The sequence below is a fragment of the Kryptolebias marmoratus genome, linkage group LG11 (genome assembly GCF_001649575.2).
Source record: "Kryptolebias marmoratus isolate JLee-2015 linkage group LG11, ASM164957v2, whole genome shotgun sequence".
Lineage (NCBI taxonomy): Eukaryota > Metazoa > Chordata > Actinopteri > Cyprinodontiformes > Rivulidae > Kryptolebias > Kryptolebias marmoratus.
In genome coordinates, this window is record NC_051440.1 from 5008291 (window position 1) to 5023851 (window position 15561).

Consider the following 15561-nt stretch of genomic DNA (forward strand, 5'->3'; position numbering starts at 1 on the left):
TTCTGAAACTCTTTAATGCTGTTTTGGGTGGATTCACCTACTGTTAACCATGTTAAGTGTTTTTAATAGGATACATAAACACTCAAGAAAATAATTACCAATATTAATAATGACACCAAAACAGAAGAAAGAGGAGATAAAAAAGATCACTTAATGCAAGAAACACAAGGGGGAGCTCACGAGTCAAAGAAGAAAAAACAGTTTTGTCAGTAAAGAAAGAATAAATAATGCTCTGTAAACTTTGGTGCTGACAGCAATTTATTATTCTGTTTCATCTATTTAATAAACAGTGTTTAGTGATTAAATATCATACTCTCATTAACTTTGAGTATACAGCTGGAATTCTACAGCTGAGTTATTTAGGGCAAAAACACCTTTTTAAGTGTGCTCAGTTTTAATAATTATGTGTGTGTATTTATTTACTTTATGACCCTTTCTGGTATAACCACGTACCTTGTCAGAACCAGTGGTCTTTATGGGGACCAAAGCCTGGCCCTAATATAGTGGAGAACAATTTTTGGTTGGGGTTGCTTTTAGGGCTAAAGTGTACAGACTTGTGTGTGTGTGTATTTGTGTGTGTAGTCCTACCTGATGAGTGTGTTGGCGTGGTTCTGCATCCGCGCAGCCTGGTTCATGGCCTTCAGCCAGGTGTTCATGTCCTCCTGGGTGTCAGCGCTGAAGTAATACGTTCGCATCCCAGTGTGCTCTGCCTGCGAGCCAATCACAGAGCTCTCCTTGTAAATGTACGAGCGCATACCAGTGTGGCTAGCCTTTTGGAAGAGATGAAAGGTCAGGTCAGACCATGGTCAGAGAACCAGAAATCATCTGACAGACAGTGTGGAGGTCAAAGAGACAGGGTGATGCCATGCTATCCAATCACAGAAGCACCTTTTAACAGCAACACAAGCACCGACCAATGCAGAGAGAGCCAACGAGGGAAATTACACAACAGAAAAACGCAGACAATAACACCAGGTAGTAACAGGAAGTTTAACAAAAGCCTCAACTTTGAACCAATCAGAGAAAAGATTCTTTTATATGAGAGAAAAGAGAAAATGTAAAACGTCGAACTCTACATTTCTTTACATTTTCCTCCATCTTTTTGTTTTTTTTTAACCTAATTTCATTGTGATCATGTGAAAGTAAGTTACAGATTACACACTTCAATAAAAGCAGAGGTTTTTATTAGGGAGCTGGAAATGTTAGCAAATGCATATCTTTTGGAGAAAGACAATTACATGAATTGTAGTTGTCATTCATGCAGCAAGCTGAAAAGGTAATTTTGCTGTACTTACACCTGGTGGGATAAAAGTGTCAGGCTTATAGCAAACTTACTCAAAACTAAACATGAATCTTTCTTTACATGAATGCTAAAAACTTTGTTGGCCATAATGTTTGTTAAAAATTAATATTAGCATGTTTGATGTGAATAATCATAATGTTACAAAGAACAATCGGTGGTTCCTGCAACTTCTAATATCTTTTTAATGTGAATCTGATAATTATTACAGTTTTCAATTCAGCTAAAATATCCTCAGCCAGGTTTCTAGACTCAGCACATTTCTAAAAGGCTAAATAATCTAGTGTATAACAGCTACTCAGTATGGAACACCAGAGTTGGTAACTAGTTGGTGAACATTGTAATTTCAGGAGGTAAATATAGAGTTTGCATAAATGTCGCTTCAATGATGTCAGTGATAGTATGAGGATGACATCGCCATCTTTGGGTTTTAAACTTAGCTTGTTTTTCCAGTGCAACGCAACCTCTTCTGAGATAAACTTAATAGTTAACAAAAACACAATGGCTTGATATGAACAATGTTTTAATTGTTCAGACATAAACAATTTGCCATTTTACCATTGTCCAAAACATCCAGATAAAAGAATTAAGTAGATTGCAACTATTAAAGAGGAAAGACTGGAGCTCCACTGATTACTCTAGAATATGTAGTCTGCATTTCATATTAGGTAAATGTAAATGTCTATGAGTTTACTTTATGGTCATAAAACAGCCTCAGGTTAACCAGTAAAACTGGGACTTAGTACTTGTATTGTATTAGTAAGGGTAATGTATAATAATAGCATAATGTGACAGTATCTGTATCAGTATCCCTTTCATTTCTCCTGTCCTTATTTGTGTTAATTCTATGTGTGTATGTCTGTTACTGTGTGCAATGTCTACTTTTAAGGGCTAATAAAGTAATGATATATTATCAGTGTAAGTGAAGTCCAGTTATTTTGTGATGCTACAGTCTTTAGCAGCTTTCTGCTCAGCAACAAAGAATAAATAAGGTTCTTTACCCACAACGGAGACTTTGGCAGCATAGTAACACCTTGCGTCACTGTTTAGTCCTTGGTTGATTTTGTAGTATTACACTTAGAAACGCTGTTGCCCTGTTTTGTGGATTCAGTATCTGAAAACATGGTATCCAAAACTTTATGGCGTAATCTGCAAATCATCTATTAACAAAGGTTTCTGATGAACATTAATGTAAATGAGTGTTAATATTGCAGTTTTTTTAGCAGATAAACACAACCGTTTGACACTTTCTCAGTTTGATAAATGTTATAGTAGTTTTTTTTTTTTTCCACTGCCCCAAGTGGCCACAAAAGGTTCTGTAATCCAGCTCAGAGCTCACAGCTACCTCCGTCTTTTTCCAGAGTACCTTTTCTTGCACTGCAGTGAAACCACAAGAGGTAGGTGCATTCAAAAGGCTTTTCTGTAAGTGTAGGTGGAGACAGCAGAAATGCCAGACAGCACAGTACACAATGTCTGGAGAGTAGAAGAGTGTTTCCAGCCAAAAGGGAGAAAAAAAATCTGAATGTTTATGCCTGTTTGGATCTGTTCCGGATGCACCTCAAACTAGAAATTTACAGTATGCTTCAAGTATTCCTTTTCTTTTTTTCAGTTTCAAGTCTAGAGAAAAGCAAAAAGAGGCCGATATCAAGAGGCCTACTGTTTGAAAATGCATTCATAATTGATTTTGTAATGTCAAAGCAAATCTGAGGAACACACCGTTAAATGAGTTAAGCAGCCTAAAATTCAAAGAGCAATGTATCAGTTACAGCTACTCATTAATTAAAAGCCTTGAGGTGTTTTGTATCCGTTAATAAAGATGCCCTTGTTGTGAATGTGGAGTTACCAGATCCCCTTTGAAAGTGAGCAGTACTCCACTGAGCACAGATTTATAAAGGAAAAAAAAATCCACATTTTCCTTTTCCTTCCTTTTTTCTTTCAGTGTTTCGATAGCAGCCAATGAAGAGCTCCCACTCAACAACAGATGCATGTAAATGAAAAGTAATGAAACGCTAAATCTCCTCAATCCTGATTCCTTCTCTGGATAATGAATGCAGGATAGAGATGGAAGGTTGTGTTGGGATCCACTTTTGGCTGCAATGCAAACATTTCTCTGACATTTCTTGACTCGATTTAAAAAAAATAGCTGACTGTGGTTCAGCAGCTTGGCTTTCCTGTCTTCAGCCTCACAGGCAGCAACACACAAAACATTACATCTAGTTTGGCAGTTTAATCTACACACTACACACATCCATGAATAAAACAGACTGTCACCCCTGCTGTTCTATCTGTGTTACTGTAAACTCTGAATAAACCCTGGCAAATGAATGCACAACAAGTACACAAACAACATGGTAATTCACCTCCCATCTGAAAGCTCTGCCGTCTGGCTTCGCAAACAAGCTCAGTTCAGTAGCTGCAGCTCAGAACTAATAAAAAAAAGTGTTAAAATGTAACTTTCTGACTCAGTACTGCAAAGCATGTGCTTGACCCTGGAGCTGCTGGATATTTTAAGATGTGGGAGCTGATTGCACGGCTCGCCTGACTCAACCAGGACTCGATAACCTGGCAGTCACATCAGCTCTTTAACGATGTTCAGGTAAACAGGTCGAAGGGAAGAGAGCGAGACACTCAGACTGATAATGATGGCAGCAACAGTCCTTTGTATCTAAACATTAATTCCAGTGTAGTGATGTTTGATAAAAGTTTACATTTAGAGCAGCAGTGATGAGGATTTTTTTTTTAATCTAACTTGTATTAATTTTAAACCCTGATCCACTAATCTAGGAAAATTACTGAGGTATCCACACCTCAGTATCCAGTTTTGCAGAAAAATACTCAAAGTGACTTTTGGTCTGAACATCCAAGGTAAAAATAAAACATGATACATTTAAAAAAAATTAAAATAAAAAAACCTTATTTACACAACATTTACTCATTAATAGTGACTGCATGATGAGGGGTATTAAGGCCTTGTCTACAGGAAAATATAGGTTTTTCAAAAGAATCTTTTGACTTGTTGTTTCTAAAAATTCATCCATACAGAAACATTAAAAAGCAACCCAATGCGCTGCAGTAGTTATTCCATGCCTGACTGTGGTGCTACAATGCTGCCACAAAATTACACCAAAAACAGGAAACAAGGCATGGCGCATGTACATAAAACTTACACGTCAGGTGTAAACATAAGAAGAAGAGGACACTCTCGGGTCGTAGATTAAACTGAAGTTGGAAATCTAAGACATCATCATTTTCAAAAGATTGTGTTTTGGCTCTCTACACAAGGGTGGGTGGCATTTTAAAAATAGTTCACTCTGGAACTCTTCTCCGTATTCACAAAAAAACGTTCCCGTCTGGACGGCCTCTAAGTTGCAGAAAGTGTTGCATGCTTTAACTACGTATGTGTTTTGTTTAAAGGAGTCTGCTTAGGAAGGGAGTCCATTTGGACTACTTCCAAAGATGATTATGCCATCTTAAAACAACTCCAACTTTTAGAATTTTATAGCAGTTCATTTGAACACTATTATTTAAATCTTTATAACTCTGTCAATTTCGCATTACACAATTATTTCAGTAGAAATATAAAATTCCTGCCTGAGGTGCCCCAAGCTGCACTGGAAGAGCTAAAGCATTTTTTAGGACTGGCATTTATAATAATAAAGCATTGTTAATTTATATCAGCTTCATCATTTTTAAAAATGCTTGTTTTGTTGTTTTCCAGTGATCAGCACCTCACTAAATTCCTTTGTTGGGTAAACTATTTCAACTACAATCTGTATGTGTTCATAATACCATCTAGTCAGTGTCAATGCCAATCCCTTTTTACAACAGTGTGATAGATAAAACTATTCTGGTTGTTTGAGTAAAACAAATCTTAGCAAAAGTAGGTTTGTCAAAACGCTGCCTTGATAAAAAAAAATCCCCCTAAATCAGTGGTGTCCAATCCTGGTTCTGGAGGGCCACTATCCTGCATGTTTTAGTTGTTTTCCTGCTCTTCAGCAGGTCTTCAAGTTCTGAAGAAGCCTGTTAATCACTCATTAATTCAAATCAGGTGTGTTGGAGCAGAGAAACAACTAAAACATGCAGGATAGTGGCCCTCCAGGATCAGGACTGGACACCACTGACCTAAATGATCTGTACTTAGACCTGAGTCAGGAGGAAACATGCTAAGAGAACTAATATACAACTACAAATCTTAAAAGATAAGTAATAATTATTAAAAAAAACTTTAATATCTTGACAAAAGGATAACAGTCTCATCAGGAAACAGCTGTGAAAACACACCTCTTCACTCAGCCTTCGCGCTCTGACAGACAGATTCTTTTAGCCACAATGGGACAGGCTGCATTATGAAAGATAAATGACGGAGTTGCTGGTCGGATGTTTGTGTAATGAACACAGTTACAAAGAACTGAAGCAAAGAAAAACATCTATACTGAAATGTGTTAAATAAACTGAATTTTAACTAAAATCAGAAAAGCAGAAACTTTTACGAACTCCAACTAACTCGACCATTCCTCCCAAATCTGCTTGAGCTCTAAACTCAGTGCATAAAAGAACGAAGCAAAATGTGAGTGCAGCACTTTGAAACTTTCTGAGAGAGTTTAAAAGATTTATGAAGAGCATAAAATTTGTATCAAATTGATCAGAACACGCAGAGCAGAACTCAACACAGCGCCAGGACAAAAATAATGCTGGTGTGTGCCTCTCTTCAACGGGAATGTTGAGTCTTTCAGCTCTGAGTGAAACCACACACGGCTCCATTAATCTCTGCTGTTTGTGTCGGTGTGGGAGGTGGTGGCACATTTAAGGGTGTTTCTGATCATCTGTTTCAGCATTAGGGTGCTTCATGAAACAAAATGTGAAAAATCCACACAAACAAGCTGCCACCACGTCCGTCCTCTCAGTCCCTTCCAAAGTTTCCTCTCGTTTTTTGCTTTATATTTTCCACTCTGAATCACTTCCTGCCTTTTCTGCGTGGGTTCTCACTCTTTTCAGCCTGGAAATATCACTCAGTTCTCACACTCACAAAAGCATACACTAGTGCTTGCCTCGATGCTTTTGGACAACACACATTCTCCTTTGTCCAGGCGCTATTTAAAGAGTCATTGTGCTCTTACAGATAAGCTTCAGCTGCCAGAGCGCCACAAAGCTCCTGATAAGGCACCTTGTACCAAACTTGTTACTGTAGAAGCTAAATTTAAAGTGGGATGATAGCCAAACAAAGCCTTCCATAGCTTATTGGTGTTTCAGTTTCAGGTAAACATGTAGTGCAAATAAAATCCTGGTCAGACGAAGAATAGAACAGGTTTCTTTATGTTAGTTGTCTGAAAAGGATAGTTCAGCCATTTTAAGTTTGGTGCCTGTGGAAAATTTGAAAATAATTCATATCTTACTTGTTGTAGATAGATCTTCGAACAACCTCAAATTGATGGTTCAACTGAACATTATTTTGAAGACCTTTACATGGTTGTCAATTTCAGATTAAATGATAATTTACACAGAAGCTGATGGTAAAAACTCCTCTGTAACCAGGCCAAGTATAACCTATAAACCATTACTTGCAAGCAGAAGCAGCTAGCTGTAGCACTTCCAGGGATTCCAGAACCTTCTGACTGCAAAACTGACAGCATTTTAAAAGTTTAAATAATATCCATCACATAAACTGCTATGAAAATCCAAGGATTGGAGATGTTTTAAGATGACAAAGTCCACTTTGGTACTGGGTCCACTCAGATTGTGTTAACAAACTAAAAATAACTATTCCAAGCGGGCCCACTACCAAAGTGGCGCTGATGACGGGATAAAGGTTAGTAAAATAGTGTTTGCATGAAATGTTGGAGTTTGCAGATGTTTTAAGATGGTAGCAATATAATTTGACTTTGCTGTGTTTAGATTAGATGTTAGCTCATCAATCATGTTGGATTTAAAAAAAATAAAAAACTAGTGAGACTGTTCAAAAAGCTGTCTACAACAGTTAAGATATTAACTATTTACAACATTTCTACAGAAACTCACTTCAAAAAAGCTGAACTATTGCTTTTAGCAGCAGCTGTTTTAGAAAGAGAGAAAATAAAAAAAATCATAATTGTGACCTTGTTGCAGCTTTTAGGAAATTCTGTTTTTACTACTTCCACCTTCTGTAACAATAAGAAGACTAGGGGTGTAACGGTACGCCTAAGTCATGGTTCGATACAGGTTAGGCTCCCCCAGAAGCAGAGACAAAAAAACAAGCAAAAAAAAAACTTGTTTGTAGGGAGGGTCTAAGGTAGCAGATCATGTACAGTAATGTAGGATTTGTCAACTGTAATGGTAACCCACAGGCCACGAAAAGTATCCAGAATGGTGAAAATATTACTAAAATCTGAAATAAGATATCAAAAAACAAGGATATCAAAAACTTTAATAATTTGACCCAGACTTCATGCAAAAGAAAAAGTAGCACACAAATGAATAACATCTCCCAATTAGAAAAAATAAAACAAATAAACAAACAAATTAAGTCAAATGTGAAACACTTAATAACCTCAAAGCTGAGTGCTAGTGTGAGAAAATGAGACTTGATATCAGGGATACTGAATAGACATTGTAATGGCTTGTCACTGGAGTTTTTGAAGCGTCACTTACATGATACAACTTCTTGCCATACATGCGCCTCTCATCTTCCTTGTTTGTAGGGAGGGTCTAAGGTGCAGCTGTCTGTGATCAGTAGGACTGCGGAGATCTTTTTCACATACCTGATTTTTTTTATTAAACATGGAAGTGTTTGTTTCTACATGTTATTCTGAATAAGCCGTGCTTTGTTTGGTGTAAAGTGTTTATCTTTCTCTGCTGCTTTACTTTTGTGGCTGTTGATCAAACTGAAGTTAAATAAAACATGACTGACTTATTTGTACTGAACTGTCACGGTACGAGTACATTTACCGTTACACCCCAAATAGAAAAAAAAGGTTTAAAAAGCCCCCCCTTCCCACATCAAAAAAACTGCATGCTGATGTTCGAGAGTTGACAGACAAAATAACATTTATAGGGGCACATACACAAACAATAGCCCCAAAACCAAAAAAGCCAAATACGAAAATCCATAATGCAACAAAAGAGACGGGAAGAAGGGGAACGAGGAAAACAAGACAAGCGGAATACAAACAGAGAGAAAACGCTGGCAAAATAATAAAACATTTCCACCAAAACAACACGTTCCAAAGTCATGCATAAAATTCAGAGGAATATACACGGCTGCTGTATATTCTCCCATGTTTAAACCACAAGGCCACACCAACAGCAAACAACAAGGATATATAAGGATTACATTTGGCAGTATAGTACCTATTTATGGGAGGGCTTTTCACTGGATGGAGCAACACACTCACAGGGAGGAAGGGGAGTCCCAGTCAGGCAGCCAGCCAATGGGAACAAGAGAGGGAAGAGGAGTTGGTAAATAGGGGAAGGAGAGGATGAAGAGTGGGAAGCTGAGGGTTTCATTTACCGCTGACTGATTTTACTGGAGATGGATGCAGACGTGGAGACCTGGACACCGTTTTTAATCTAACTGGAGATTACTTATATATATATATATATATATATATATATATATATATATATATATATATATATATATATTACATAGCGCAAACTTCTTAGAGGAATTTACTCCAATGGGACAATCTTTTGTTTCAGAAGAAGTTATGATCTCCCCCTGCCCTGAACCCACCCTGGTATACACTTGTAAATCACTGCAGGAAGTGGAGAAAACAAAACAACTGAGGCCAAATATTCAGACTCTGTCCCGCTTTCAGGTTGCTTTATAAAGTTACAAAAAAAAAAAAACATAAAAGAAAAGAACTTCATAATGCAAAAACAGCTGCATACCCCACTGCACATTGTGCCAGTACAAGAGATTTTAAATTTAGGAAAGTTTTGGGGGTTTTTATACCGTTATTAATATAATTAGAATAAGATGGGGAAATTTTTTTTTTTAGAAATTGTTAAGTTTTAATTTCAGTTCAAAACCTAAAATAATTCATGACATTTTCTTGAACAAGGACAGTATGTCCAAACAGTTTGATTTCAGTGATCAATAAAAAAAACTGTGGAAGATAGATATTTTCCTACTGAGGCAAAACTAATGAGTGAAATATTTTAATTTGTATTATCGTCAATAAATCTTAGAATTTACTGTAAAGTCTAAAACCAAGCTTGACATTTTAATAAAACTTTGAGCTCGCTGTGTATTTCCTTTAGCAAGTTCTTTTCTGCTCAGCAAGAAAAAAAAGGACACAATGTGACCTATTGTATATGTTATATCTCATTGAATCTGACACAAATATGCACACAGAGGGTCACTTAACCTCCATTTAAATAACAAAAACAAGATGTGTTTTGCTGGAATAAATGTCTTGAAATAAAACTAGATATGCTGCATATTTCAGAGCTCACTAAAGAAAAATAATCATTAAGTATTGAAAAGACCAAAACAAGCTTAAATACATCAAATACACTGAGTTGCTGAGATGGACTTTTTTCTTTTTATACTCTTTGCCACTTAAAGCAAAAGTTCAGATCTTTTGAAGTAAGTTTCTGTTGAAAGGTTATGAACAATTACTATAGAGTTGTTTTAAGACGACAGCAGCAGTCCACATTGGCCTCGTCTCTGCACAGACTAGCTAACAAATCGCCAGTCCTCCAAACTGAGGTCATTTCTACAGAACCACCCTTCAAAAAATCTGAACTGTCGCTTTGAAGTGGGGCTTGTAAACATCAGTCTGTAGGTGAAATGACAGTAAGAACCTAAATCAGCTAAAGTGATCAGGTTCTGTGCTGTATATCTGATATACTGACACAATATTCACAATTCAACACAGCTCTCTTTCTCCTGCTCCAAGCTGACTGACAGTGAGCCACTGTTTCTGATTTTCAACAAATTAAACACTGGATAATTAATGAACATAACAGGCAAATATTAAACCAATATACTTATCTATAGAGATTGGAAGATTGCATGTGAAAGTACTTAAACACCAGCTGAACGCTTACCTTTAAGGAATTAATAACTCTTAAAGGTAATTTCAGTTTGATGATAGCCTGAAAGCAAAAGGCGAAGTAAAATCATTTGGATCTGTAGCCTTTAATTAAGTCGTTTGGATTAATGAAGCTGACTCCTACAGTCACCATGATGAATATTTGTGCACTGGACTATAAGTCTGAACACACGTTTGGCTCAACTCTAAACCTTGTGCCTCGGGGGGGGTGAAGAGGCTTCGTGCCATTCCACACCAGCTTGACACTGACAGACAATCAGTCAGCTGTAATAAACATCGCTACAACAGGTGCTGAGTGCTACATGATGTAATAGTTGTTGACTGACTGTATTTCTCTGTTCAGTCCTTCCAATTACAAAAAAAAAAATCTTTATTTTCTTCTTAACAGTTATTCGAGTTAACTGCATGCTAAAAATTAAAAATAAAAGAAAAGTGGGAGCAAACCAGACTCTATATAAAAGGTTAATTTTACCTTCCGTGAGCTCTTGCTATATAAAGACACATATGCAGTAATATTTGATCAAAAGAGGTTAAAAAAACAGTGTGTGAAGATGTAAGCCCTAAATAAATCCCTTGAGGAAAAGGTTATGAACTCCCAAACCTTGTGGTTTTACATTAGCCTTCTGTAAAAAGGAAGGGCTCCAGCTGGAAAATGATGCATGTTTTATCATATGAGTGTGTCTGTGGAATCTCTTCAGCTCTAAATAGCATAGAGTGTATATTTTTATCTCAAGTGGCTCCAGTGGGAATAAAACCCATAATCTACATCTGTCATGTTGGAATTTAGTGAGTGATCATGTTCGACAGCAACAGAGGAGATAATTTCAACCTACACTGCAACGATAATAACATTTTAATAGTTTTACACTCTTATTTAGGGTATGTTTAGAGATAATTTTTTTATTATTATTTAATCTGTGGACATAAACTTGGAAAAGACAAAATCCATGAAACACATTACACTGCAGTTGATTACCTGAGAAATCTTTCTTCCTCATAGAAGAAGTTTTGACCCAAAGAGATCTACAAGTTTTTGGTTTTAAGTCAAATAAATTACTTCAGAGAAAGTCACTGAAAAGAATCAGATTGGGTAAAAAAAAAAAAAAAAATTATGAACAAAAGGAGGCGTACCTTAAAGGCATACTTGCGGCTGATGTGATCCTCATGTCCCACGGGTGAAATGACATAGCTGGGCAGAGGAATACTGCCCAGGACCGACTCCTCTCTGCTGTCTGGGGAGAGAGACGGAAGAGAGAGAGGAGGTGAGAGAGGAGGGGTGAGGGGAGATAATCAGGACGAGGAAGGTGAGAAAAGGGGTGTGAGAGGAAATGAAGGAGCAATAGAATAAATATCACTCATCACCCACTAATTTCCTCCCTGGCTGCCAGCAGTATCAGAACACTGACACATACACACACACACACCCCTGCATACAGCTCGTAACACAGTGCTGAGCCAAATGACTGGTATACCAGTATCACAGAGCTCCCCCTGCTCCAGCTGGCAGCTTGTTGGTTTTCCTCACACACACAAACACACACTTTTATTCCTCCATATTAGCTAAGAGCCCTCACTGACAGCATACAGCCTTCAACCTTTAACCCCAACCTAAACTTATATTAGCCTAAACCCTTTAAGCAGCGCTCTGAAGGAGAAAGTTCTCACTTTCCAGAACCATTCTTGTCCCTCTAGGTTTGCACCTCTATAAATAAAGATCTTCAGAGTATTTCTTCTCCACTGAATATTGTCACACAATATTAGAATGTGTGTGTGTGTATGGTTTACCACATCATAAAACTCAGTACTGATTTGATAACATGTGCGTGTCTATAAGTGTTTGCCTGAGAGGTGATAAGGCAGCACTCTGGACTAAAAGAGTAATTGGTTAAAAATAATACAAGGTCCTTTGGAGGAGACATTCCCTAAATGGCGGGCGAGACGATGAGGACTTTTTATCGACATTGCCCTGTTTAGTCTCACTCCAGCGCACGCACACACACACGTACTGCCTTACACACATCGAGCAAACCTGACCAAGAAAAATGATGCTGAATTACAAACAACCAGGCCAGTAAAAATGTACTTATGGTGCAGGGAGTGGAGGTGGGGGCTGTCGAGGCATGGAGGGTGTCACATAAAAATAATAAGGCAAATTTGTGACCTTTTGTATTGAGCTGTAATGTTAAAAATGACTGAACAGAGGCTATAAAAGAAACAAAAAGGAGTCTCATTTGTCTGCTGCTGTTGTGCAGTTTTACCCAGTGAAGTGTTTGTCTCCCGTGCATAGAATGTGATTTACTGCATGTGGGGGTGAGTCAGGAGGCACTTCTGACCACGTGTATGCAGATTTCCCTCATAAAGAACGTATTTACATTGAGATATGTAAGCTCGATCCAATCAACATCCCTGTTGGAATTGCTGCAGTCCAGATGCTCCCAAGTAGGTAAAATTCCTGACTTAAATAAAGGCTTCACTGTTCAAATGAAGGTCAACTGAATCAAACTAATAGCTCACAAATAAATGGAAGTATAGACTAATTTCAATCAAATATATATATATATATTGCACTTGCATATTGTTAGAAATATTGCAGTCAATTCCTAAAACCTCCTGCCTGTACTGGAGAATTCAGTAAATTATGCACAGAGGTTGAAGGGACAGCAGGGAGGTTCTTGCAGAGACTTGTGAGACTCTGTGAGCCAAAGCTGGACTTACTCAAACACTATCATGAACTCATTCCCTTTTGGGGGACATGTAAAAAAGATACAGAAAAGCGTTTATAGTGAACACACAGCTCTTATTGATTTGGGGTCTTCAGATCCCTGGGCCAGGACAATGAAAGAATTCATGTGGACCAATTCTCAGGTGCAGTACAACATACTGTTTGCAAAGAAAAGGTGTGTTATTTTTAAATTCTGCTAACAGCATCAAGAGTAGTGTCCTTGTGTAGATAAAACTGCTCATGTCTGAGCACAACTTCAGGGTGTAAAACACCTGAGGTTGTTTACTCCGAGAATGTGCAGTTGCAGATACGCAGCTGCAAAATATAGCACTTTTCTCGTGGATACTGTCAGATTCTCTTCCAGATTTTCAAAGTTTATTTTTTGTGTGTAGAGATTTTGTGAGGATCTGGGTTTTGGTTCCGCCCTCTGGGTGGCGCCACTAATCATTGTTCCACAGGTGTTCCTCATACCACTGATGAGACCAGCCAGGATTTAAGCAGCAGGCGGTGATCAGACCTTCGCTGGAGCATCGAACCTACTGGGTTAGATTCTCCGCCTCAGCGTCTAACCTGAACTCTTGCTCTTAGTATTAACCACGTGCTTTGTTGTTGCTTATGTCCTAGGTTTTCTTGCCACGCCACAACTACGGATACTAAGGATTACTTACCTGGAACCACGCTGCTACTTACCTTGCTGGATCAAACTCGTCACTCCTGGAACTCCTGGGAACCGCTCCTCCTCTCATCGGCACTGCATTCACCTCCTGGATCTGTAAGCAAACAAAGAGACATTATAACCACCTTCTTGCTACCGTTTGGATCAAGACTTGTACCCGAGACTCACCTAGCTCTCCTTCTCTTGCAGACCGCTCCGGATACCACCCACTGTATATAGTCTCACCCTGTAAATAAACTCACTTACCTTTACTTCCGTCTCCGTGTTTGGTCTTGGTTTTGCTCTTTCTGGACAANCCAGCACCAACCGGTTAAAGGAAACTACTTTTGCGTAGACAACCGGTTTCCAAGACGCGGGTTAAAGCTGCGGATAGTATACGTAGGCAAGAGATTCACCGCAAAGATGGCGGGAATCCGTACTCAGTCAGAATGCATTAAATCAGCCTCAGAACTCGGTCGACACGATTCCATGATCAATGCTCTCTGCGAAAGACAACAGTCTGAGACGGGTCGTTTGGACAAATTAACTTTACTAACTCAAGAGATCCATAAAAAATTGTCATCGCTAGTTCCCACCGCTGCCGATTTCTCTTCCGTATCCGCTTCCTCGGCCACGTCACTTCCGGTATCTACTTCCGGACATTTTTGTGAGGTTCCCTCGCCGACTCCTGAGCCTTTTTCGGGGGAGATCGGTAAGTGTGCAGGTTTCCTCCTACAATGTTATTTAGTATTTGCTCGTTCGCCGCAATCTTTTGCCGATGGTCCCGCAAAGATCGCGTATGTAATTGGGCTTCTTCGCGATAAGGCACTAAAATGGGCAGAGGCTAGATACAGTTTTCGGGCCATCCGATTAACCTCCTTTGATCAGTTTATTGAGGATTTTGAACGGACTTTTGGACTCAAATATACAGATACCGAAATTACGCAGAAATTATGGAACTTAAAGCAGGGCTCACGCTCAGTGGCCCAGTTCGCCATCGACTTCCAGACACTAGCGGCTGCCTCCGGATGGAACGAGTCGGCTTTGAAGGGAGTTTTTATTCACTCACTTCAAGAATCGCTCAAGGACCAGCTAGGGGGTTGGGAGGAGCCACGAGCCATGGATGACCTTATCACTCTGGCCATACGTCTGGACAACCGCCTGCGTGAGAGACAACGGGAGAGAAGGGATCGAACAACCACCCTCGGGAGTCACGTTGCTATCACAGAGAACAAACCAGCGATCTTGAACATGGACTCTGAACCTATGCAGGTGGGGCGAGCTAGACTAACGTCAGAGGAGAGACTTAGGCACGTAGAAGCTAGGGAATGCTTTTATTGAGGGGGGGAAAGATCATTTCCGAGCCAGATGCCCTCAGTTAAAAGGGAAGTCTCACTAGTTAACCGAGGGGTACTAGTGAGTAGCCTCACACAACCTCTCGGATCACGTTTATTTGTTCACTCTACTCTCATTAACCATCAAATGAAGGTCCCAGTCCACGCACTAATTGATTCTGGCGCTGAACAAAGTTTGATTTCTAGGAACCTAGTAGATAAACTCCAGTTAAAACTGGTGTCAGGGAATCACAGAGAGGAGAGTGAGTTCTTGGTTTTTTCTGCACCTAACTCTCAAATGATTTTAGGGTTTCCTTGGCTACAAATCCACAACCCAGTGATTAATTGGACAGAAAAGATGATCGAGTCATGGAGTCCTTTCTGTCTGCAAAATTGTTTACACTCTGCGTTGCCGCCATCCAGTGTCAGGGCTGAACCTGACCAAGCCATAGATTTAACTAAAATACCGGCTGAGTATCACCATCTTGCGCCCGTATTTAGTAAATCTAGAGCAT

General features: G+C 39.0%; 1 protein-coding gene across 12 annotated transcripts in view; it reads right to left on the reverse strand.

Annotated features, from left to right (window-relative positions):
• The window catches only part of LOC108245729 (pleckstrin homology domain-containing family A member 7), a 165729-nt gene that overhangs the window by 28294 nt on the left and 121874 nt on the right, over nt 1–15561 (reverse strand). For 8 of the 12 annotated variants that reach the window (XM_017432859.3, XM_017432863.3, XM_017432862.3 and 5 more), the window contains 2 exons: nt 11467–11567; nt 589–770 (listed from right to left, as the gene is read on the reverse strand). In XM_017432859.3, the coding sequence (XP_017288348.1) occupies nt 589–770; nt 11467–11567 (283 nt within the window). Of the gene's footprint in view, nt 1–588; nt 771–8623; nt 8817–11466; nt 11568–15561 lie in introns of those variants that run through there. The other 4 variants (XM_017432861.3, XM_017432872.3, XM_017432869.3 and 1 more) reach the window with 3 other exon arrangements.